General features: G+C 40.8%; 1 protein-coding gene across 1 annotated transcript in view; it reads left to right on the top strand.

Annotated features, from left to right (window-relative positions):
• The window catches only part of LOC121281433 (electrogenic sodium bicarbonate cotransporter 1-like), a 95,401-nt gene that overhangs the window by 35,043 nt on the left and 34,871 nt on the right, over positions 1-25,487 (top strand). Inside the window, exons 10-19 of the mRNA XM_041194377.1 lie at positions 107-133; positions 1,412-1,459; positions 1,958-2,132; positions 2,763-2,896; positions 8,940-9,211; positions 9,321-9,394; positions 12,435-12,583; positions 13,153-13,303; positions 14,869-15,060; positions 20,580-20,693. Coding sequence (XP_041050311.1) covers positions 107-133; positions 1,412-1,459; positions 1,958-2,132; positions 2,763-2,896; positions 8,940-9,211; positions 9,321-9,394; positions 12,435-12,583; positions 13,153-13,303; positions 14,869-15,060; positions 20,580-20,693 — 1,336 coding nt within the window. The remainder of the gene's footprint in view (positions 1-106; positions 134-1,411; positions 1,460-1,957; positions 2,133-2,762; positions 2,897-8,939; positions 9,212-9,320; positions 9,395-12,434; positions 12,584-13,152; positions 13,304-14,868; positions 15,061-20,579; positions 20,694-25,487) is intronic.

Below are 25,487 nucleotides of genomic sequence, written 5' to 3'. Positions count from 1 at the left end.
ACAGATTGTGTTTGAGTACGATTCTGCTGCTGATGGCCCACAGCAACTCATGGATGCCTAGTCTTGTGTTGCTGGATCTGTTCGAAATCTCTCCCATTTAACACAGCGATACTGCCACACAACACGATGGAGGGTATCCTCAATGTGGAGGCGGGACTTTGTCTCCACAAGGACTGTGCAGTGGTCACTCCCACCAATACTGTCCTGGACAGATGCACCTGTGGTTGGTGAGGATGAGGTCAAGTATGTTTTTTCTCTCTTGTTGGTTCCCTTGCCACCTACCGCAGACCCAGTCTAGCAGCTATGTCATTTAGGACTTGGCCAGCTTGGTCAGTAGTGGTGCTACTGAGCCACTTTTGGTGATGGAAATTGAAGTCCCCCACCCAGAGTACATTCTGCGCCCTTGCCACCCTCAGTGCTTCATCCAAGTGATGTTCAACATGGAGGAGCACTGATTCATCAGCTGAAGGAGGGTGGTACATGGTAATCAGCAGGATGTTTCTTTGCCCATATTTGACCGGATGCCATAGTTTACTGCTAAGGCCAGACTCACTGGAGCCCAAATGTGCACAATGTGTCCTAGCTATAACTCCACCTGTTCTTTCTTAAAGCTACATTACAAAACTACTATTTTGGCACTTAAAGGAATACCAACTTAAAGACTTTGTTAACAATATTCCAATAATACATGCAAATTAAGACTTTTCATCACTAAGCTTATGTAAAGTACAATTTGATAACTTAAGCCTTATTAATTACACAAATGTACCAATGAGGAGAAGTCTAGCAAGTCTCAAACTTTGGAATTCCTTCACTAAACTGCTCCGCCTTTTCATCCTCCTTTAAGTTGTTCCTTCAAACCTACCACTCCGCTGTGGTCTCATCCCCATATCTCCTGTTGTATCTTGCTGTCGGATTGTTTGATAATGCTCCTGCAAAGTGCCTTCTGACAATTTATTGTGTTAAAGGCACTCTATAAATGCAAGTTTCTGCTGCTGTCCTCACGAAATGCCATTTTGTCATTCCTCAGTCCACTTTCTCAACCTATTAATGTCTTTTTGTATTTGGTCCCACTTCTCAATCACTCCCACATGGACATACATACAACCACACAAACAGCATTTACTGTTAGTATCTTGTAATGTGACCTCCACTAGAAGGAGTCTTATGCAGACGGTATTTTAATATTAGTCACTTTTCTGCCATTGTAAGCCTGGAACATATTACAGAAATAAATTGTTCTCAGTTCAGTATAATAATTTGCATACTGCATCATCATAGCACTATATTAAAATTGTATCTCAGTTAAACCTTTTTATCCCATTAATATTTTATCTTGTAAAAAATCTGTATATTTTCATAGTTTTAAAGTTCAGATGCATAAAGGAAGTCATATTCACCATGAAGAAAGGTATGGGAGTAGTCCACATGTTGCTGAAGATTTGAAAAGAACAGGAAAGTGAGTATCTACATAGTTCTTTTGGCTTACTTAAAACACTGAGGGACTGGGGCAACTATAAAACCTCTCTGGCTGTAGGCACCAGGGAATGTTTGACATGTAATGTATATTTTATATATAATTTGTAATTGTAAATGTGGGGAGTCATTTCTGTGCCATGCTTTATTGAAAGAAATAAAACTTTGTGCAATGCCAATTAGTCAAAATTGTGCTTTTACAAGTTTAATGAATAAAATATATTTTTTGATAAAGTAATTACAAGAAGAAACATATCTAACATATCTCAGCTGAGAATTCAGCACAGAACAAAAATTGAAGCTGGGACCTTACTGCTCAATTTCAAATTGAACATTGCAGTTACCATTTGATTCATTAGACAGAACTGGGGTATTCCTTTAAAATTAAATAGAGGAGCAGAAAATTATTCTAATAATGTAAACCATTGAAAAATCTATTGCAATAGAATCAGAAAAAAACTACTTTTTGTCTCATCTCTAGGTTATTTGGGGGATTGATCAATGATATCAAAAGAAAAGCACCTTGGTTTGCCAGTGACTTTTATGATGCTCTGAACCTCCAGTGCCTTTCAGCTGTCCTGTTCATCTATTTGGCCAGTGTAACAAATGCAATTACATTTGGGGGAATCTTGGGTGATGCAACTGACAACATGCAGGTTTGAATGCAAATTACTTGGGTGCAATTTATTTTGAGTGTTATATCATTATAGTTTTCGCCTGGTATGTTAGTTCACAGTGCCTGCACAACAAAATACTACTTTAATCATAGTAATTACATATTATAATGCTCTTTACCCTAGTCAGATAGTCAGCTTGTCTAACCAAAAGTAAAAATCAGACTCGAAACCTTAATTGTGTTCCTCTCCGCAGACGCTGTCAGACCTGCTGAGTTTTTCCAGGTATTTTTATTTTTGCTTTGGATTTCCAGCATCTGCAGTTTTTTGCTTTTATCTTCATGTAAAAATAATTACGCTGGTTTCTAGTTTCTATTTTTGTTTCTGTACATGTTCTGTGCATACGAGAATAATTTTAATCCTCAAGTTATACTACAATATTTATAACTTGCTGTTCACTCTTATGTTCTTTCATTTTTCCAGTTTCTTTTTTCTCACTCATACTTCCTTTGTTCTTTTCTGACTTTCTGTTTTTTCCTTCCCCTCTTTGTCTGTTTCTCCTCTGGTCTTTTCCTTATTTCTGCTGTTGCTTGCTTTTTTTCTTCCACTACTGTATTGTTATAGAAAAATAAAATCAGTTTCACATCATAATGAGCAGCATTTTTTGTCTAGGGAGTCATAGAGAGCTTCCTTGGAACAGCTATTGCTGGAGCAGTTTTTTGTCTCTTTGCTGGCCAACCGTTAACTGTTCTTGGTAGCACGGGTCCTGTGTTGGTATTTGAGCGACTCCTCTTCAACATTAGCAGGTACAGTAATTGTGGTTGAATATTACTTAAATTTCAGTATAAATTTGATACTGGAGTTTTTATCCTTGGTGAAATACCAATTGACTTTCTTAGTTCTTTTTGTGAATGTGCCATAATAATGATTGTAAAGTACTCAATGGTCACATTCTGCTGGGCATATAACCTCATTGGCTTGTGTAAGAGAATGAAGTTGGTTTAGAAACTGTGGGTAGAATTTTCACCCCCAGTACAGAGGCAGGTGGGCGTGAAAATTTGTGCCAGCGTTCCGATTTGTCAGCACCATCCATCCACTCGGTCATTCCCACTCCATGATGGTGACCTGGCAGCTTTGGTCATTTTTTATATAATTTATTTTATTATAAAAGTTGAGAGGGTGCCTCAAGATGGAAATGCCCTCTCTCTCTCTCTCTCTCTCCCTCTCTCTTCCCCCCCCACCATCTCTCTCTCTCTCTCTCTCTGACCTGAACTGCATGCTGTAGCTTCTCCTGAGCTGAAAGGCCTCCAGCTTCGAGAGACTGCCCACCCTGTGGCCAGTAATTGGCCAATTCGGGGAAAATCACTAATGCGTGACTGTTTCCCACAGAGAGTGGGATTGTGACCCCCAAATGACCCTGACATCAGGGTCCCAATCCAAAACCCAAATTCTTGTGCTGGAGTAGTACATAAACTATTAGCAATGATTCCAAAGTACAACCAAAGCCAGCATCTTGATTGTTGCTTTGTCTAACAGTTTTTGGCCATTATATATATATATATATATATTATATATATATATTCTTTCATGGGATGTGAGTGTTGCTGGACAGACCAGCATTTGTTGCCCATCCCTAATTGTCCTTGAGAAGTTGGTGGCGAGCTGCCTTCTTGAGCCACTGCAGTCTATGTGGTATAGTTACAAAGTGGTGAAGAGAATTCCAGGATTTTGATCCAGTGACAGTGAAGAAAGTGAGATGTAATTCCAAGTCAGGATGATGAGTGGCTTGGAGGAAAACTTGCGGGTGGTGGTGCTCCCATTCATCAGCTGCCCTTGTCCTTCTAGGTGGTAGAGGTCACAGGTTTGGAAGGCGCTTGCTGAGCTGCTGCAGTGCGTCTTGTATATACTACACACTGCTGCAACTGTGCATCGGTGTTGGAGGGACTGAATGTTTAGGTTGGTGGATGGAATTCCAATCAAGTGAGCTGCTTTTTCCTGGATGTTGTTGAACTTCTTGAATGTTATTGGAGTTGTACTCATCCGGGCAAATGCAACAAACTCATGGCTTGTGTCTTGTAGATGATGGACAGGCTTTGGGGATACATAATGAGCCAAGTGGAAAACCAGATGTCTGGTCATCTGTTTCAGCTGATACTGTTTCAAGAGGGGTTCATTATGAATGCTTGACTCTAAACTTCAGAAATGCATTAGCTCAGCAGGGGTCTGTTTGGGCAAACTGAAGTGGAATGTTTACTTTGCTTGATTGATATATTTGAGGTTATAAGTTATTCTTTCTGTGATCTCTTTTATAAATGTCTGCATGTTTATTTGGATAAGATTAAGAGGTGTGCAGTGGGCATGGCTTCTGTTACTGATACCTATAATGGCAATGTCTGATTGATACTTTTATAATGTTATAGGCGCAGCAGATTTTTCAAAGCAGATTTCTGTGTGTTTTTTCCCTCAGCATTTCAATACTTGCTATTATTATTATATAGCGCATTGGCTCTGTACATCATACTGAGTGAATGGGCATTGGAGTTGTGGGAAAGACTTTTTAGACTTACATTTCAAAAGGTTCCCGAATCTAGACTATGGCTCACAGCTCCTCTTAGGGACCATGATCCAAGAATCATGGAGAAACTGGCTGACTCCACAAAATTGCGGAGGTCTATGAGATGCTTACCCCTGCAATGAGCCAAATAGGTCAGGAATGCAGGCTGCAGTCCTGCTACCAACACCCTTATTCCAGACAGGTGAAAATAGCTGGCACCAGGAATGGAGGCGAAGCCCCGGAATCAGGACCCACTGGCCATTTTTAAATATCTTCGGAGTCTGCCTAACTCCGTGAAATTCTGGGCCAGTGTGCCTGGGAGGATTTCTTCAGTCACAGAAAGTAGGTGGTTCAGGAGAATGTGGGTTAGGATTTTCCCAGTTATGTTAAGAGGAAAATATCTTAGTTACTATCGCCCATCGCCCCACCAGGAAGATATAATAATTCTCATAAAGCTATTAAATTATTTGGAACTTAAACTAATCTCTCTGAGGCAGCTCTGTGCCTCAGGGAAATTTCTGCACTCTTTCGTGCGCATGAAAGAGCGCAGGCCCAGACTCAGGCAACCCCCCCTCCACCGCACCCCCCTCCCACCCACCGCTCGCACAGGGAGCGCTCAGCGCTTCTGGGCACACATCACGCTGGGTGGGCCTTAATTGTCAGGCGGCAATTAGCTGCGTGCACGCCCGCTCCCGCCCAACCACCCCCCCCCCCCCCCCCCCCCAACAGGGAGAAAATTCTCCCCTGTGTGTTTATCTTTCCCAAAGATTACTGGTAAAATTGGTGCTATGAGAGATTTTTATTATCAGAGAGGTAAAGTCCAAAGACATAGTGAAACAATGGGAATTTGCATCCAAAGGGGAAAATATTTATAAAGGAATGAAGGTTATGTGTAAAGGGAGGCATTTTAAGATCTAATAAGTGTGAAAAGCCTTTGGCATCTAAGCCTCAAGCTGCTGTCTACAAAGAACTGAAGTTAAGAAAACTCACTTTGAATTGGATCGTTCAGAGTGTCATGTTTCTTTGCCTGGGTCTTATAAAATCTATGTGTCTTACTTATCTTAACAAAAGTGTAACTGGGAGTTTAGATGAGCTAGGCAATTTAGAAGTTATCATAGCAGTAATTTGTAGATCTATGCATATATTTAAAATCATTTCTTCTATTAATAAAGGTTTAATTTAGTTTTATAAGGAACCCAGAAGACTTGGTGGTCTTATTACTACTGAATTCAAGGCATGCATCTTGAAATTTATACAAATTGCAAAACAGTTGTGGCAGTTGTTTCAAGTTTCCCATTGGGATTTGAGCAGCTCAGCATTTACCATCAGCTGTGCCATAACACACCCTCTGACCATTTAATTAACTAATCCAGCAAAAATGGATGTCGAGTGGATGCTCCTGGCAGGTAGTGTGATCGGGACCTGCATTTGATGCCAAAGTCTGACCCAAAATGGAAATCTTGCTCTGGTAATGAAATCTGGGATCTTGTTGATCTGAAAGACTTAAGCTGGGATTTTTCACTCCTGTTTGCAGTAGGCATCAGGGCGGGCGGGAGGGTGGGGGATATTTGGTGGGAGGGACAGAAATAGGTTTCATACTGGTATGAAATCACAATGGGATCATCTGATGGTTTCCACCTGGCAGATTGCAAACCCGCTGGAGGCCAGTGTGAAACCAACTTGCATCCCGCTAATGGAATGCAAAGTAAGGCCTGATTGGAATCATCTCCCTATGCCCAATTTACTGCTATGCCAGCGATAAAACGCACCAGTCCAAAAAATGTCTGGATAGGTGAGATGTGCAGAAGTCAGGACTTACTGTCAGGGCCTTACTCAGAACCAGACATCCAAGGAAAAGAAGATACTGGAGGCCTATAGTTACTGAACCCTGGGGGAACATGTGCATTGCATGGTGGGTGGATCCTCATGCATATGGCTCTGCCACGAAGAGGGTCTCGGAAGATGGGAGATCTCGATGCAGCAGTTTCAACTTCGCTGATGCTTTGGACCTGCTTTGAGACTTCAGGGACTTTGCCATGGGCTCGGACTATCTTCCAGGGACTTTGCCACGGCAAGCATGCATGAGCAGTGAAGGACTGGGGTGGGGGGGAGTGGAAAGTCAAGGTGTGAGTGGGAGAGGGAGGTGTTTGGAGGGGGCAAGGTGTTGGGAAGGGCTGGAGGCTTCATTAAGACTATTGCACACATTCCTGTTAGATCTTACGTGGCCTTCTCCAACATAGCTTTTCTTCTCCTTTATATATGTTTCTTTCTTTTTAATATGTAAACTCTGTTGTTCCATATGTCTTTGAAACTGTATCTTCCTAATAATATAAAAGCTTTTATGTTGCCAATATTGTCAGTAACCTTTTGGAAAAATAAACACACTCCTTGGCCTTGCTTATCTGGCTAGTTGTAAACAGACTAAAATCCCTTTGAAATCCAAATAATCCCTTCATTTATCTACAAATGCAAATTCCCTTCACACCTTACATGCTAAGCCAGCACCCATGTTCACTCATTAGCATGTCAAACACATGGCTTCTTTTGATGATTTCAAGCCTGCAGTCTACTTGACTCCAAGTATAATTAAATCACACACAGACCCAACTATACTTACCCACATAAACCTACTTCACAATAAACCAGAAAAATATTATGAAAGTTATTATACTTTCATCACAGTGCCACATCCCAGTCTGGATTTGTGACTATGGTGGACCTCCTGTGGCTGCAGCGCGGCTAGAGGACATCGCAGCAGCCCTCAATGGTGTCTAAAATATGCGCCAGTGAGGCATCACTACATTTGGGGGCTGCCATCTTCCTGACTTTCGGGGCCATTTGTCACCTGGAGCAGTTCTGGTCTGTATATATGAAGTAGGCTGTGCTTTGGTGCGCTTTAAATATGGTGCCAGAATGCAGAAACGCTGAAGTGATAGCATGGCTGGCAAATCCGAGGCCGCCTGCCAACAATCCGATGTGTTTCCCATGCATGCATTATTAATGAGGTGGGATGCACTGGGAAGTGGATGATTCAGTGCAAAAGCCTGCCACTGTGGTCAGCAGGAAAAATGTTATTTTTTAGCCTTCCACTGCACTTAGTGCAATTCAGGGAAAATTCCACCCTTAGTTAGACCTTCCCTTAAACAGTTCAGCCACCACTCTAGGTCTGTTCTTTAAAGGGTCTAATGTCTGTTCTTTAAAGGGTCTTGAAAATAAATTTTTTGATATAAATGCATTTTCTTTTGAGCTTTTGTACCAGTTAATTGATATTTTCCCAACTCAACAGGAAATAAACACCTATCCAGAATTCATTAACCACAGAGGATATTGGAAAATTTTATTTTTTAGTTACTCCTTACAAAATAAGTGGCAAACAGGTCTTTTAGGGAATATTCCAAGACTCCATGTAACAAATATTTGGCTTTAAAAATATTCATTTATAATTCCTTTACTTTCTATTTTCTCTTTTTCCTCCCAATTAATGCAAAACATCTTTTTGAAGAAATGTTCCTAAAATTGGCTAGTTGTGTTGGAGACTAAAATGCTTTTTTTGTGATGAGATGCCCCCACATATCCTGATAGTCTCTGCTTAACCACAAATTAATTTTAATGGGACCTTTGAAATAATTGGGGATGAAATTCCAGTTTGGTGGGTCATAAAATAGGAGGGAGTAGATCAGCTGTCCATTATACACCCCACCCGTTTTCAAAAGGTGTGGTGTAATTTGAATTCCACGCCAGTGACCACTTGGTTATGGTCTCACAGCAGATGAGCTCTCTCTATATAAGCAGAGAATATAGATCTACATTCAGTCTTGTGGGGCATTTTTTTCATGCACGTACACTTTGCAGCAGGCAATAACAACCTGTACTGGAAACTCTTACCTGATCTTCTCTCTGTAGGGCAGGGGCACTGCTGCCAATTCTAGTTCCCCAGCTGAGATCTGCTAACTCAGCACAGATATAAAATCTGTTCCATGTGGCTCAAGTTGCTATGTTGTCCAGTTACTGTACTTGGAAATGTAGCTTGTTCCTAAAATTTATCTCTAGGTGAAGAGCTAGATGAAGTTTAAGTAAATCAATAGCATCAAAAAATTCTGAGTGATTTCACTATCATTTGTGTGAATTCTGGTGCACAGTTTGCAACCATATACATGTATTTATCCAATTACTTTGTATTAACTGGGGTTGGTCAGTTTTGCAGATATAGATATGTAATGGTTGGAAATGTTTTCCATTTTATTAAATGCTCTTGATCAATATTTATCCTTTATTTTCCAAACATGAATTGACAGTGACTATCAGCTTGACTATTTGGAATTTCGACTTTGGATTGGAATATGGACAGCATTCTTTTGTCTCATTCTGGTTGCCACAGAAGCTAGTTACCTAATCCAGTATTTTACACGTTTCACTGAGGAAGGTTTCTGCACGCTTATCAGCTTCATCTTTATCCATGATGCCTTTCAAAAAATGTTTAATCTGACCGAGAATTATCCAATCAATTCTGATTATAACATCGACCATGTTACTCTCTATGATTGCGCCTGTTTTCCCCCTGAAGCAGGTAAGATTCTACGAAAGAAAATGTCAATCTTTAAATACACAATTTTAAACAAACCCATTGAAAAAAGATTTAGTTTATTCATTGAATTTCACTTTACTGTTTTCTTCAGATAATGTTACAAGTCTGTTTAATGAAACAACTGAACCTCCTTTTAAACTCGGCACTGCCACCTATAATACAACTGTAAGTTTTGGCTCCAACTAGAGATTTTATATTTCCAAAGTAATGCTCTTTGCAATTTTCTCTTTTCCTGCAAGTGTTGATGAATGGTGGGGTACAATTGCACTATTATTATTTCTATTATTGAATCTATTATTAAGGAGGCTATAGTGGAGTACTTAGAAAATCACAATGCAAGCAGGCAGTGTCAACATGGTTTTATGAAAGGGAAATTATGTTTGACTAATTTATTTGAGTTCTTTGAGAAAATAACAAGCAACATAGATAAAGGGGAATAAGTGGGTGTTCTGTACATAGATTTCCAGAAGGCATTTTTAAGGTGTCACATCAAAGGTTACAATGCAAAATAAGAGCTCATAGTGTTGGGGGTAACATATTAGCATGGATAGAGGATTGGTTAGCTAACAAGAAACAGAGAGTAGGCATAAATAGGTCATTTTCAGGTTGGCAAGTGGAGTGCCACAGGGGTCAGTGCTGGGGCTTCAACTAATTACAATTTATACCAATGACTTGGAGGAAAGGACCAAATGTATGCTTGCTAAATTTGCTGATGACACGAAGATGGGTAGGAAAGTAAATTGTGAAGAGGATGCAAGTAGCCTGAAAAAGGATATAGATAGGTTAAGTGAGTGGGCAAAATTTGACAGATGGAGTATAATGTGGGAAAATGTGAATGTTAGGAAATAGATAATTTAAGTAAGTTATATTTGGATTTGTGGGTGTTAGGAATGAGTTTTAGCTTTAAAGTTTGAGTTTGATTTGTATTTCTGTATCTCTGTGTTGAGAAAGGCCAAATGAAGTTTTAGTTTCACTTTAAAAGACTGCTTGCATTTCTAATGAGGAGTTTACAATTGCTATAAGGTAAAAGTAAACACACAAGAGTAGAAAGAATAATGCTGCTGCCTAGCAACAGGGGGGCCAGATGGGCAAGTTCCTCCCACAGACATACACACAGAAGAAGAAAGATGGCAGGTGCCACCGCAAACAGATTTGGAAGCTGTTGGAGTTCAGCTGGTTTTGGAATTGCCGCCAGGAGAGACTGGAGCAAAGGTATCAGATAGAAGTCCCAAGCTAAAGAAAAACCCCCATAATCCAAGAGAGTGAAAGTGGGGAAAGTCCAAATGAGACCTTGTAGTCAAAGTAAGGACAGAACCTGTGAAAAAGTCCTGTTAAGTGAAGTTAAGAGTGAGGGGCAGAGAGAAAGGCTCCAAGCTTCAGGTTTAAAGTGAGAACAGCTTGCAAGAAGCAAGAAGGTTCAAAGAGACAACTGAAGGTCTGTAATTCTTTGCTATGGGCATGTGAAGGAATGGTGTACTGTTAAGGCTGAGTTGGTGAGAGAGAAGAGTACATGGAAGACAGCTTGAATGCATATGGTGACTCAAGGAAGAGGAACATCGGAAAGAGAGTTCGAAACCCTGGAGGTGAACCCTTGTGGAAGGTGTCTGAGCGAAAAAGTCAGTTTGGGAGAAAATTCCAAGGCGAGGTCTTGGAGAGTGGAGATTGGAAACACTCGTGTGAAGGACGGAATTCAGTGAGACTGGTTGGCTCACGATGTGACAAGTGTCTGGGGAAAGTTGAGGAGAGATCCATAGCATCTGGTTGAGGTGGCATCTGTCACTTGAAGTCAGAGTGTGGTGTGTCTGACCACAGGGTGCCATAGGTTTACATGGACTGAGTACTTACTGTGTACATTAGAGTATAAGATAGCTTTTGTAACTTATGTTATTCTTACAAATCTGTATGCATCTGTAAAGGTATATTTGTGGGTGAAGGAGTATTATAATATAGCTCATCTTTTCTTGTTGAATAAATGTTTCACTCTTTTGTTAAAAATTCATCAGCTCACTCCTATGCCTCTGTTCAGTCACTACTCTCCAAGTACCTAAACAAACAAAATAAAAGTTAGGATCTATCAAGCTGGGTTCCACTCTGGGATCAGGCGTATTTAGGGGTAACCTCAGATTGGATCATAACAAGTGAGAGCTCTTGCAGGATTTTGAAATGCAGATAGCTGGTAATTGGACACAGAATACTAATTGGTCTGGGTCTGGAAATCCTTGACCTTGGTGGGATTTGTGAATCCTTTTAAACAAGCACATGGAGGTAAAGTGCTCCAGGATATAGGAATTGGAGTTGCTCCATTGGAATTGGAGTGAGGTATTATACAGGTTGGAATTTGAAATGGCATTGGAAGTTGCTAAGTCTTGTCTGGGAGTGGAAGATATAACTCTGATTGGGTTACAAAAAGTATCCAAGAATAAGTTAACTGAGTTGTCAGGTAAGTTTAAAATTAGGATTACATGCAGCGGTACATAATTGAAGGTACAGCACAGCATTTAAAGTTGGAAGGAATACTCTAGAGACCGAATTCCCCAAGGGGTGAGTTGTTGGAATGAGCAAATACAGTTGCAAATGAAAAAGATTGAATTGAAGGAAAGAGAAAGGGTATTCCAAAGGGAACAGGCAGGAGAGAGTAATAAAATAAGAAAGGAACTTAGAAATGTTGAGGATAGAAAAGGAGGAGAAAGAAAAAGAGAAAGACAGAGAATTCCAGCTTAAAATGCTGGCAGTTTAGAAAGAGAGACCAGTAGGGGAGGAAGGATTTATTTCCAGACCAGAACCCAGCGGGGAGATGTTTAAATTTGTACAAGCTCTTCTGAAGTTTGAGGAAAGGGATATAGAGACATTCTTTATTTCATTTGAAAAGGTGGCTAGGCAAATGAAGTGGCAAAAAAGAAATCTGTTCATTACTTTTACAGTCTAGGTTGGTAGGTAGAGCTCATTAGGTTTATGCTTCACTTTCAGAAGAGGTATTAGTGGATTACGATGCAGTAAAAAAGGCTATTCTGAGTGCATATGAGTTAGTCCCTGAGGCATACAGTCAGAAATTTTGGAATATAGGGAAACAACCTGGGCAAACTTATATTGAGTTTGAAAGGGTAAAGCAAAGTAATTTTCACTGTTGGATAAAGGCATTAAAGGTATGAAGCTCTTAGGGAAATAATTCCCTTGGAACAATTTAAGGATTCACTTCCTCTTGTAGTTAGAACCCATGTTGAAGACTAGAAAGTTAAAACAGCTAGACAGGCAACAGAGATGGCTGACAATTATGAACTGGTCCATAGATCTAAACCCTTATTCCATTAACCCCATAAATGTGAAAAGGAACGAAGATGAGAAGGTGAAAGGAAGGCAAGTAGTTAGGGAAGAGAATGGAGAGTTGGGAGTTCTCAGTAGATTTCTCCTCAGACCAGGAAGGAAGGTGCTGAGGGTGGAAATGACATTCAAAAGCCCAAGTGTTTTCATTGTAACAAGGTGGAAAATGTTAGGACAAATTACTGGAAATTAATTGGTAGACCTATTGCAGTAATAGGAACGCCTAAGGAATTCTCAGAAAAGATTGCGTCAGAAAAGGAAATGGTTATTAAAACTGTAGCAATGGTCCAGGTGAAACACGTTCCCCCAGAACATACAGGAAAGGGGAATATAGTTCAGGAGAGTCCAGAGGATTCTTCTTTGATTACTGGTGAAGGAAGTCAGGTTAACAGAGGGTCTGGACATTTTGTGTCAAAGGGAGAAGTGTCCTTTTACTCCTCCAACAAAATAAGTGAACAGATTAAAAATTTTGAGGCATATAGGGGCAGATCAATCATTAATGGTTGCTGATACAATTTGTATTCTGGCTAGTGTTATGAAGGAAAAAGTATTAATAAGGGATATTATTGGAATTTATGAACTTTGTGTTAACTTAACTTACAAAGTTGCTTTGTAAATGTAATTGTTACGGTGGGAATTATTCCTAAATCACCAATTGAAGGGGTGGATTTTATGCTGGGTAATGATTTGGCTAGTGGAGACAATAATGTGGCAATGACTGTATTGCAGCAGGTGGTTGATCATGTTGATCTTAAGGTTGGACAGGCTGGGCCTCTATCCACTGGAGTTTAGAAGATTAAGAGGTGATCTTATCAAAACGTATAAGATCCTGAGGGGACTTGACATGGTGGATTCTGAAAGGATGTTTTCCCCTTGTGGGAGAGATTAGAACTAAGAGACACAGTTTAAAAAAAAGGATCTCCCATTTAAGATGGAGATGAGAATTTTTTTCTCTCTGAGGGTCATGAGCTTTTGGAACTCTCTCTTCCCCGGAAAGCTGTGGAAGTAGGGCATTGAATATTTTTGAAGCAGAGATAGATAGTTGGATTCTTGATTAACAATGGAGTCAAATGTTACAGGAGGTAGGCGGGAATGTTAAGTTGAGGCTACAATCAGATCAACCATGATCTTATTGAATGGTGGAGCAGGCCCAAGGGGCCAAATGGCCTACTCCTGCTCCTAATTCATAAGTTCGTATAACAGCCCTTCAACAATGTACGTAACAGTCTAGATGGCCATGGAGAGAGCCCTGGAGGTGGGTTTTGGGTGGTAAGCATCAAATTGTTCCCCATCTCCAAACAGTATCAGTTGGAAGCCTGGGTGATTTTAACTGTTACACCCTGCCAGCCATTTGCCTGCAAAAATGGGTATAAAGTGGTAGCTGGTCAGTAGACAAAGAGCAGGTAGCATAGAGGCCAACTTATGGCACTCATGTAAGTTGTGATGGAGATTTTGCCAAGGTCTCATAGATAGTAAAGGGGGAGTCTTGGAGATCAGGATTTTCCAGGTAAGACTTGTAGGACCACCCCTGTTCCTCCTGGTCCTCTGTAACTTGCATTTTAAGCCCTCCCTGCCACCCAAAAACAGGGATTTAATAAGAGAGGCAGATGCAGTGGGCACTCAAGTAAGTTGGTAGTTAAAATGTTGTTGGGGTTCTAATTATGTCATGGAAATCAATTTACATGATTAACAAGGCTCCTGCCTAAAATAGAATCCAGTTAAAGGAGCAGTGTGCAGGAATAGAGCCTGAGCAGGATGGCAAGGTTCTGCTCTTTGGGATAGGTTGCCTGAAATGTTAGCTGGTTATTATTGAACAAAAGGCAGCAACATAACTGAGTCTGAGACTGCTCTGATCATATGTCACCACATGCACTTCCCATTAGATGTCACTGAACAAAAATCAGAGGGAGGAATCGCAGATGATATTTCTCTCTGAACCAAAAGACAATTAAACCACTTCTAGCATCATTAAAGTAACCGCAAATGAGATTGGTGAACTCAGTACTGACCTTAAATCAAATCTGGGACCATCTGTATCACATTGGTTGCTGCATTTACTCACCGAGTCTTCAGTAGAATTCCAGTTGTGATGTTTTTGAGAGCTTTGTCATATTTCCAGTTCAGGATAATGCAGTTTGCCAGCACCTGAGAAAGAAATATATCATGCACAATGTCTTCTGATTTTTAAGTGCAATCATATAACACAGGGTTTTTTGACAATTAAAAATATCTCTAACTTTTACAATTTATAGATTTTTGATAAATATCCAAAGATTTGCACGAGGTTTTTGTAATCCTGTTTAACTGTGTTTTCATTTTAGTCCAATATGGAATCTGTCAGCTGGTCTTCACTTACAAAGAGAGACTGTTTGAAGTTTGGAGGACAGCTTGTGGGCAAAACCTGTGATTATATTCCAGACATCGCACTCATTTCCTTTATTCTTTTCTTTGGTACATTTGTTTGTTCTATGTCGCTAAAGAACTTTAAAACAAGCAGATACTTCCCAGCTGCAGTAAGTATAATTTGTTGTTTTTATTTTAGTAGTGGATTTTCTCACTGCAGAAAGTAGTAATGAGCCTAATTTTCAAAGTCCTTTGATTTCTAACTAAGTTTTATTGTGAGCCTGTTTACGATGAGACAAGCTTATGGAGCTTCGCAAAACATTATTTCGTCAAATGATTTGTGATAACATTTCAACTTGCTGAGATAAAATGAGAACCAAAAGAAATTGCCAAGCAAATGATCCACTGGACCCACTTTAAAAGCCACTACAACTGGGCGAGAACAAGCATGTTGGACGTTATTGAAATCAATATGCCTCTAGGCAGTTCTGAAACTAAAAATACCCAAAGACCAGTCACTTGACTGTTAAAAAGCTAATATTAGCAATGAAGACACAGAGATTCTGGGTAACGAAGTTCATGTTTCATCAAGACCAGTTGGTTGGGAGAGAGAAAGCAAAAGTCATTGGCCGTGATTTAAGTGGGGCGGAGGGGCATATAGTGTGTGCTCGAAGGAGGCAGTGTATCTGTGGAGGCTGGGACATGTAGGCCAGGCCAATCTTAATGGCTGAGCTACATCTACATAAAATTTTTCAGAGTTCTACCTGAACTCAGCCAGATCCACTATCTGGCCTGCAAGTAAGAGAGGGGAATTTGGCAGCAGCAGGAGGCAGCCCGGGACCCGTGGGAACTATTCCCAGCAGTCACCAGGGTGGGGGTGGGGGGGGTGGGGGTGCGTCCTGAATGTGATTGGGGACAGCAGAGTGAAGCACTTCTGCCCCTCTTCATCTACAAAGAAACCTAAAATAAAATTTTAAAACCTACCTGCTGGGCAGCCCTGACTCAAATCTTCAATTAAAATAGCAGATCAGGTCCTGAAGAGATCTTTGGACCCAATCCACATATTTTTAAAAAAGGATCCTGTTGCTTTCCTGTGGGTGTCATGTTCTTCATGTTCTGCTCAAAAGAGCAGGTTAAGATTGTGACAGAATGGGAAAGCTGGATCAGACGAGGTAAGTCACTGGCTTCATTTTATGTTTCCCCCTGGCTTCCATAGAGGGAGCTAAAATCAGGGCAGTTGAATTAAGTCTAATATCTGGTTCTGGATATCTAAAAACCTCCTGATGTGATCTCAGTATCTATGAATGAAATTTGATAAATAGGTGGAGATATTCCCTCATCCAAGATAAAATTCTTTAATACATTTGGACGGAGTAGATTTCTTGCCATAAGGCAAAAGACTTCAATAGTGATAGCAAATTACAGTTAGCCAAGATCTTGGGGAGAACTTTTCTACTCTTTTTCAAAATAGTGCCACAGGATCTTTTAATTCCACCTGAGAGAGTTGATGGGGCTTCAGTTTAACTTCTCATCTGAAAGATGGCCATCCTGAGAGGTCTTATTTGCATTATATTGGCCAACTGTCTGTCGGAAATAGGCGAAAAGAGGCAGTTGGCTGGTTTGGGCAGATCAAAATCATGGAGACTGCATACCAGCAATAAGGTGGGGATGGGGAAAATTTGGTTGTTTTGCCTGTGCTATTTTTTCTTGTTGTCTTTTGGTTCCCTGATGTTGTTAATAATCATCCTTGAAGTTTGTAAAGATCAGAAACACTTTATGTTTAATTTTACCATGCTGGCTTGTTCAAAAGAAGAACCAGGTTGAATTAGTTATGTACACATCACTTCAATCTCAAGTGCCCCCCTGGAACACTTACACATAACACATTAGTCCCTAGCTAAGTAGTTCCTAGCTATTTACAGATATTTACAGATAATACAACAAAACAGAAAATGGGAAGGCTATTGGAAGCCCAGGGTACCAAAGGCCCAGATTTTGCTTACAGAACCCAGAAGAGCACTCCTGCTCCTCTTGACCGCGCTAAGGTAAGTTTCTGACTTATCTTAGAGGGCTTTGTTTCCCTGCCAGGTTTTACTGAACAGGGCATCTGCAATAGGTAAATCACTTAATTGTCATTGAGTTCCTAATGACATGAGAGAACTCTGATTTGCTTCTTTATTTTAGGTGGGAGCTTAATTAATGTGTCAGTTAAAATAACAGTGGGTGGTAATCATGCAGGAATGATGCAGTAAATCTTTGCACAGTACTTATATCCATGCACCTGCCAAGCACTTGGATTCAAATTCATCCCATAGTGACTCTCTAACAATAATCCTGGAAATGAATTCTACAACCTCATAAAACTGTATAAAATAATTTCTGCCCTCCTGTTATGTGCCTCTTGCGTTTATTCTTATGCCTATGAACTTTGATGTTGAGTATCAGCAGTCTGCTCAGATGTTCGTCTGAGATCCACACATGTTCACTTCCAGCAGGGGTCTCTGCAAAGTGACCTGGAACAGGAACACTGGTTTCCTTTCTTTTGAAAGTAATTGCAGCACTGCTACCACCTCTTTTCCTCCAGCTGTGATCAGGGTCCCGATACTTATAAAAGCAAAAAACTGCGGATGCTGGAAACCAAAATAAAAACAAAAATACCTGGTAAAACTCAGCAGGTCTGGCAGCATCTGCATAGAGGAATACAGTTAACGTTTTGAATCCGAATGACCCTTCAACAGAACTAAGTAAAAATATTCCCGATATTTATAGATTGGGTGCAGGGGAGCTCGTTAGTACAGGGGAAATCTGTCCAGGCCAGAGACATGGAGATCCTGGTGAATTTAAGGGCAAAACTTTTTATCTTTTTTTCTAATTTTCTGCCTGGCAGCCGGACAGATTTGATAAGCTGACCAGCTGCTGGATGGGAAAACCCGGGGCAGAAAGCCGCAACCATGCCGCTTTGGAAACTGATCCCAGAGATCCCAGACTTTAAATCACGATTGAAGGTGGGGAATGTCCTGTCGGATTGCAGGGCAGGCAACATATTGGGATTGGAGGTGAGGGGACTGATCAGATTAAAACGCAGGCTGCAAACCAGGGTAGGGGTGGTAGGGGCAGAGGTCTGTGATTGCAGCTGGACAGACATAATCGGCAGAAGTGATACCAAATGCTTCCATAAGGGTTTGGAGGAAGCATTCCTGCTCCTCCTGGCCACAAAGTCGTGCTGTAAAAAGCACTTGTGTTCTGGAGACAGCAGCTGTTTATTTTGTTGCCAGGTTTCCCTGATGCTAGGAAACCCGATTGGCAGTAGTTAGTTTTAAATCAGATTCATAATTGCATTGTGTAAGCCTGATTTAAACATGGTAATGTCCAGCCTCATGAAGATGGAACACTTGCACACCTCATTGCCTGCGGCTGTTAAAATGGCAACTCATCTATTTGGTACAAAAACAAAAACAGAATTACCTGGAAAAACTCAGCAGGTCTGGCAGCATCGGCGGAGAAGAAAAGAGTTGACGTTTCGAGTCCTCATGACCCTTCGACAGAACTTGAGTTCGAGTCCAAGAAAGAGTTGAAATATAAGCTGGTTTAAGGTGTGTGTGTGGGGGGGCGGAGAGAGAGAGAGAGAGAGAGAGAAGTGGAGTGGGGGTGTGGTTGTAGGGACAAACAAGCAGTGATAGAAGCAGATCATCAAAAGATGTCAACAACAATAGAACAAAAGAACACATCAGTGTTAAAGTTAAAGTTGGCGATATTATCTAAACGAATGTGCTAATTAAGAATGGATGGCAGGGCACTCAAGGTATAGCTCTAGTGGGGGTGGGGAGAGCATAAAAGATTTAAAATTATTTTTTTAAATAATGGAAATAGGTGGGAAAAGGAAAATCTATATAATTTATTTTAATAATAAATTATATAGGTTTTCCTTTTCCCACCCATTTCCATTACTTTTTAAAAAAAATTTTTTAAATCTTTTATGCTCTCCCCACCCCCACTAGAGCTATACCTTGAGTGCCCTGCCATCCATTCTTAATTAGCACATTCGTTTAGATAATATCACCAACTTTAACTTTAACACCTATGTGTTCTTTTGTTCTATTGTTGTTGACATCTTTTGATGATCTGCTTGTTTGTCCCTACAACCACACCCCCACTCCACTTCTCTCTCTCTCTCTCTCCGCCCCCCCACACACACACCTTAAACCAGCTTATATTTCAACTCTTTCTTGGACTCGAACTCAAGTTCTGTCGAAGGGTCATGAGGACTCGAAACGTCAACTCTTTTCTTCTCTGCCGATGCTGCCAGACCTGCTGAGTTTTTCCAGGTAATTCTGTTTTTGTTTTTGTTTTGGATTTCCAGCATCCGCAGTTTTTTTGTTTTTATCATCTATTTGGTAGGTTGGGAATTTGTTCCCCCTTTTTTAATGTTTAACTTCCCTGCCCCCATGACCACCTATAATGGGGACAGGGCTTAAATATTGAGGTCCAGTTAACTGGTGATCAAACCTTCCTGGTCTATATGACTCTGCTACTTACTGAATAAACTCAATGAGTTATCAGCAGAACCCAGTTGAATTCATTGCTGGCGGGCTGTAAAATCTATGTATTTGGAAACAACTTTGATGAATTCATTTTGGCATCCCACCCTACTTGGATGATGATAGATTGTGAGAGTTTCCAAGCTCACTGAGGGGAAGGGAAAATCACTCTTGAACACTTTCCATAATTCCTGCTGGAAACTGGAGTGTGTGTGAATGTCAGATCAGGATAGAATTGCTCTGGGCTCATTACCTGCAAGATGTGCCTCCTGGTGCTGGGACTCTCCTTGCCCGTGAAGTTAGTTTCTCTGGCTTTGGTATGATGTTGAGATGATTTTGAAACAAGAACTGGCCCAGGAATGTGAAAGGAGGCAAAAGCCTCCTTTTATACCTCAGCAATAGCAAATACACAGCAGAGATTTATGTTGTCATTGTGTTTGGATATATTTTATATTTTCTCTGAGAGAGTATTAAAATTATTTGAAGTAAGTGCAACTTACTTTTTTCTCGATTTTGTGACTGAAAATCAGACTGAAATAATCATATGGAGCTGAACCCAGCAACGACTTGGGGTTAAATATCCTTAAACCTGGGACAAAATGTTTTCCCACATTGAAAGTAGTTTTCATTTTTGTCTCAAATTGGAAAGGTCACAGGATAAATATGGATGGAAAGGGTATTCAACCTACATGAGCTCATCCTTCCAGAAAAAACCGACGGTCTTCCCATCAGGGCATCTTAAATAGATCCAAGGTTTTTGCTTTTAATTCTCTGCCTGGAGTCCATTCCGTGTGCTAAGCGCTGTCTACATCAAGAAGAACTTCTAGGCGTTATTTTTAAATTTGTCTTTTACCAGTTTAAAACTGTGTACCCTTGTCTGTAAATAACCTTTGGTATTCTTGTTTAACATTAATAATAACAGTTTTGCAAAATCAGCCATGGAAATGTCCTTTTAAAAATAGGTGTTGCAGCTTTAATTATAGGTTGCACTTGTATAACGTTTGTGTTTTTAACTTAATGGTAATTTGTTCGCACATATCCTTTATCATAATGTTTGCTTTTATTGGATCAGTTGGTCCAAATGAAACAATTTAAAATGGCTCTGTAGTATGCTTGATTGATTGTTTTACAATTATTGATTTTTTCCTTAGGTCAGGAAACTAATCAGTGATTTTTCCATCATCTTGTCAATACTGATCTTCTGTGGAGTTGATATCCTAGTTGGTGTGGATACCCCAAAACTTATTGTGCCAAGTGAGCTTAAGGTTTGTGTCACTGAACATGAACAGTAATTCTCTGTATTGTCTAATTATTTAATTAATAATTTATTGGGAAAGAATTCTAATGCCCCATGAATTCTTTCTTGGGTATCGAATTTAAGTATATACATAGGTTCCTATGTCATAATTTTAAGTGCTACTTTGTTTTTTCAACCTACTTTACACCATTGTTCATTCTTTCAATCATAATTTAAGATTGCAACTCTCAAATTCTCTACCCCAGAGGGCTACGGAAGCGCAGTCATTAAGTATGTTCACGATAGACATTGGTAGATTTCTAAATATTAATGACATCAAGGGGTATGGGGCTAGCATGAGAAAATTATGTGAATGTGGATGATCAGACATGATCTAATTGAATCATGTCACAGTTGAACTTATTTTTAGATTTTCTTCCCCTCCATTACTCACTGAAGTATGGTTTTAGAGGTGTCAGCAGTTCTTCAATGGCCATTCATTTATAGGCGAGCCCAGACAATGAATGTGAGCAGGCTACTTAAAGAATATTTCAAGTGAGCTTGATGATATCCTCTCTTAATACCTATGATGTGTGATTTGTAGTATGAGGTACTGGGTAGCACTCAGAGTGGGAGCTTTGATTTTGTCCCCTTTCATATATTCAGGGATGATGAATAGCAAAGTTAAGAAGTAGAGTTGTGCACCACCCCCCACATGGGAGCGGGCTGGCGGGCAGGGGAGCTATAAAATTGGGTGACTTGGCAGCGGTGCCGTATCCATCGCCTATCACATCTGCTGGTATTTTACAAGCGTGGGGAGACATCAGGCCCACCCACCTGCCTTCCCTTGGGCTAAATCAGTCCCTTAAGTGGCCAATTAATGGTCATTTAAGGGCCTGCTCCCATTGCCATCGGTATTTTATCAGTGGTGGGAGATTTCCTTGCCATATGGCAACAGATGGTTTTTATGTGGACCGAGGGGTGTCCCCACCTGTTCAGGCACCCTGTGCCCATCAGAGAGCGACCCCTGCCACAATACTTCCCCCTTTGCTGGTTTTCTCTCCCATGCCCTGCAATACCCTGGACTTACCTGGATCTCCAGCAACATAGCTTTTCTGCTTTGGGGACTGCCTATCATCCCAGCAGTGTCCACCACTCCCAGTGGTGCAGCTGAGACTAGAGTTGCCAGCCACATTGGTCGCCAGCTCTCAGAGGCAGGACTTCCTCCCAAATTGGGGCAGAAGTCACCCTGAGCCAATTAGCCAATAGTCTGTGGGGCCTCTTGGCAAAGCAGAGGTAGCTTGGTCCCAAACATCAGCCAGGGGATTCGCGTCACCACCGCTGTATAAAATTCTGGCCTAGGTTATCATGAAGCTTGCGTGATTGAAGTTAATATATATTCTGCATGAAGTCAAATACATTTTTAAATGAGTTACAAATTTAATTCACCTACTTCCATATATAGCAGTCAGACATCTTTCCTTCTAACCAACCTAGACAGCTGAACCTTATACTTAAAAATGATTTTAAAAAAACTCCAGACATTTAACAATCAGAAAAATATGTATTCAAATGAAGGAGTTAAAAGCGTGAGATCAACAAAAATAGAACAAAGAGATTGAAGGACGAGGGAGTAAAGAAAAGGTAATTTAGATTTTGAAATGGTCTTTTAATAAATGTGAGTGAATGGGTAGGTAGGTGGCTGAGTGGGTAGGTGGCTGAGTGGGTAGGTGGCTGAGTGGCTGAGTCAGTGAATTAGTAGGTAGGTGAACGGGTACGTAGAGACAGAGAAGCAGGAGGAGGCCATTCAACCCCTTGAACCTGCTCCACCATTCAACTAGATCATGCCTGATAATTTACTTCAATGCCATTTTCCGTGCTATCCCCATATCCCTTTATGTTATTAGTATTTAGAAATCTATCGATCACTGTATTGAACATACTCACTGACTGAGTTTCCACAGCCCCCCGGGGTAGAGAATTCCAAATTCACCACCCTCTGAGTGAAGAAATGACTCCTGACCCCGGCCCTAAATGGCTTTCCCCTTATTCTGAGATTGTATCCCCTGGTTCTAGACCACCCAGCCAGGGGAAACATCCTTTCTGCATCTACCCTGTCTAATCCCTTTAGAATTTGATAAGTTTCAATGAGATCACCTCTCATTCTTCTAAACTCCAGAAAATACAGGCTCAGTCTCCTCAATCCCATCTCATGGGAGAGTCCCGCCATCCCAGGAATCGGTCTGGTGATTCTCCGCTGCACTCCCTCTATGGCAAGTATATCCTTCCTTAGGTAAGGAGACCAAAACTGTACACAATACTCCAGGTGTGGTCTTACCAAGGTTCTACACAATTGAAGCAAGACACTATTACATCTGCACCCAATTCCTCTTGCAATACACACCATCTGCCTTCCTAATTTCTTGCTGCTCCTGCATGTTAGCTCTCAGTGACTCATGAACAAGGACACCCAGGTTCCTTTGGACATCAACACTTCCTAATCTCTCACCAATTAAGAAATACTTTGCACCTCCATTCCTTCTATTAGAGTGGATAACCTCACACTTATCCACATTATACTCCACATTATGATGTGAGTAGGTGAGACAGCGGGCAGATGGGTAATGGGGGTAGTCGAGTGGTCGAGGCATAGTCAGATCAAGGGGAGTGGTAATCAGGTGGTCAGGGGGTTAGTTGGGTGGTCGGCGGGGTGGTTGGCAGGGTAGTTGTGTGGTTGGGGGGTATTTGAGTTTGGGTCAGCGGGGTAGTCAGGTGGTTGGGGGGTAATCAGATGGTCAGACGTGGTTCAATCAGTTGGAGGGTAGTTGGGTTGGGTCCAGAGGGTATTTGGATCAGGTCAGGAGGGTAGTCGGGTTGGAAGAGCAGTTGGGTGGAGGGGTTTAGTTGGGTTGGGGGGTGGTTGTTGGGTCAGGGGATAGTTGGTCAATCAGAGGGTAGTTGGGTTGGGTCGAGGGGGTTAGTCGGGTGAGGTCGAGTCAGGGGGATAATCAAGTCAGGTCGAGGGAGTCGTCGGGCCTGGTCGGCGGTGTAGTGGAGTGGTCAGTGTGGGTGATTGGGGGTGTCGGAGGGGGTAGTCAAGGTGAAGATTGGGGTCGGATTGTTGTGGAGTTAGACCAGGTTTTAAACTGTAACATCTCCTGGGTAACAATCTAGACCTGTCTCAAGACTATCTCTAGCTCAGAATTGAAGACATTAGAGGAGGGTCTAGGCAGAGGGGGAATTATGCATTGGAAGTTTAAACTTGCTAGGCAATTCCACATAGGTCCGCACGTCAGGACCTCTGCAGGGTCTTGATGTGCGTCTCCTATCGTACATCTAGTCTCCAGTCATCCAGAGGCCAGAAGATTTGGGACAATATCTTCCTGCTAATGGTGGTTTGCACCAGCCCTTATAGCAAAGGGATTTAGTCAAACTTTTTTACATTGTGAGTGGTTCATATAGGGCAGGGATTGGATTTTTCTTTCCTTTCATGCTGATTTCCCCATCAAAAAGGTCTGAAGTCCAGTCTTGGTACAACAACTATTTATAACAACTATTTTTAACAGGATTCTATTTTACACACGCCACTGCCGACACTGCTGCATTCTGTATTCTCAAGTGATGACTTCCGAAAAGTAGTATTTTGTTCTGCAATAGAAAGCACTGAATAAATAGAAATCAGGTCCGTGGGATGTGTTTCGAGTGCACTTCCTCCAGACAGTTCGGTGCAGACTGAGAACTTGTCCAATTATTAGAGAAATTGTGTTATGTAATTGTTCATCATCTGTTTCTGACATTACATTTGTTGTATTATTCACTGGATTGTATTAGTAAAAATGTAATTTGGGCAAATTTGGTGCTTTTTGAACTCTAATATTAATGTTCTAGGGACCTATCTTTTACAGCCTTGAAATAGCATTGTATCATTACGTTGCCATATTTGTATTTGGGCTTAGTTAGGTAAATGTAAATGTAAAATAATAGTTGGGCAAACTTGTCTGATAAAAGATCTCACTGAAAAATAATAGCACTCTACAGAAATGAAGAAAGGTGGGGAATGGCACTAGATGAATTGCTCATTCCGAGAGCCAGTGTGGACATGATGGGCTGTATGGCCTCCTTCTATGCTGTAATGATTTTGTGATTCCAGCCAGCACTGTGAGGTAAACTGCACTTGGCTGTCCCAGGAGCTTATTATGTTACAGAAAGCCAACTACACCAATTTAATAAACTCCCATTTTGACATTCCAGTCACAAATCAATCTCATTTGTTTTTCAGATGTGATTGCAAAATATTAGAGCTACCGTCAGTCATTGTTGTGGCAAAGTGGCAAATTGCTGTCCCTTGAGGATACTTAAAAGTCTGTTTTTAAGGATTGCATCGACAGTGGTTTCTTGGTTTGACACCACAATGCTCAACTAATAATTATTTATGACTTACACAGCTAGAAAAGCAGCAGTGGAAGATTTTATTTGTAGGAAGAACATACAATGGTATTTGAGTTCTATATCCTTACATAATTAGAGCTTTAGTGGATTTTGGCTTGGCTATTACTTCAACATGCAACAATAATAAATTTAAAGAGGATACTGGTTCCTTGATAAAGGGACTGCTAAATCATTTTACATTTGTTTACAAACTCAAATCTTTTTGAACTATATGACCACACGAGTTTTGAATAAAGTTACCAGAATGCACAGCTCTACACAGCTCTTCAGGGTCTTCCGCTTCCCAAATACAATAATTCTTTGTTGAAACTTTTAATATAACCAATTTTTCTTTAAGCCAATGATTATAAACTACTCAAGACCAATATTAAAT

Source organism: Carcharodon carcharias, chromosome 8 (genome assembly GCF_017639515.1).
Source record: "Carcharodon carcharias isolate sCarCar2 chromosome 8, sCarCar2.pri, whole genome shotgun sequence".
Taxonomy (NCBI): domain Eukaryota; kingdom Metazoa; phylum Chordata; class Chondrichthyes; order Lamniformes; family Lamnidae; genus Carcharodon; species Carcharodon carcharias.
The sequence above is the reverse complement of the archived record's forward strand: the minus strand, read 5'-3'. Positions and strand labels throughout refer to the sequence as shown.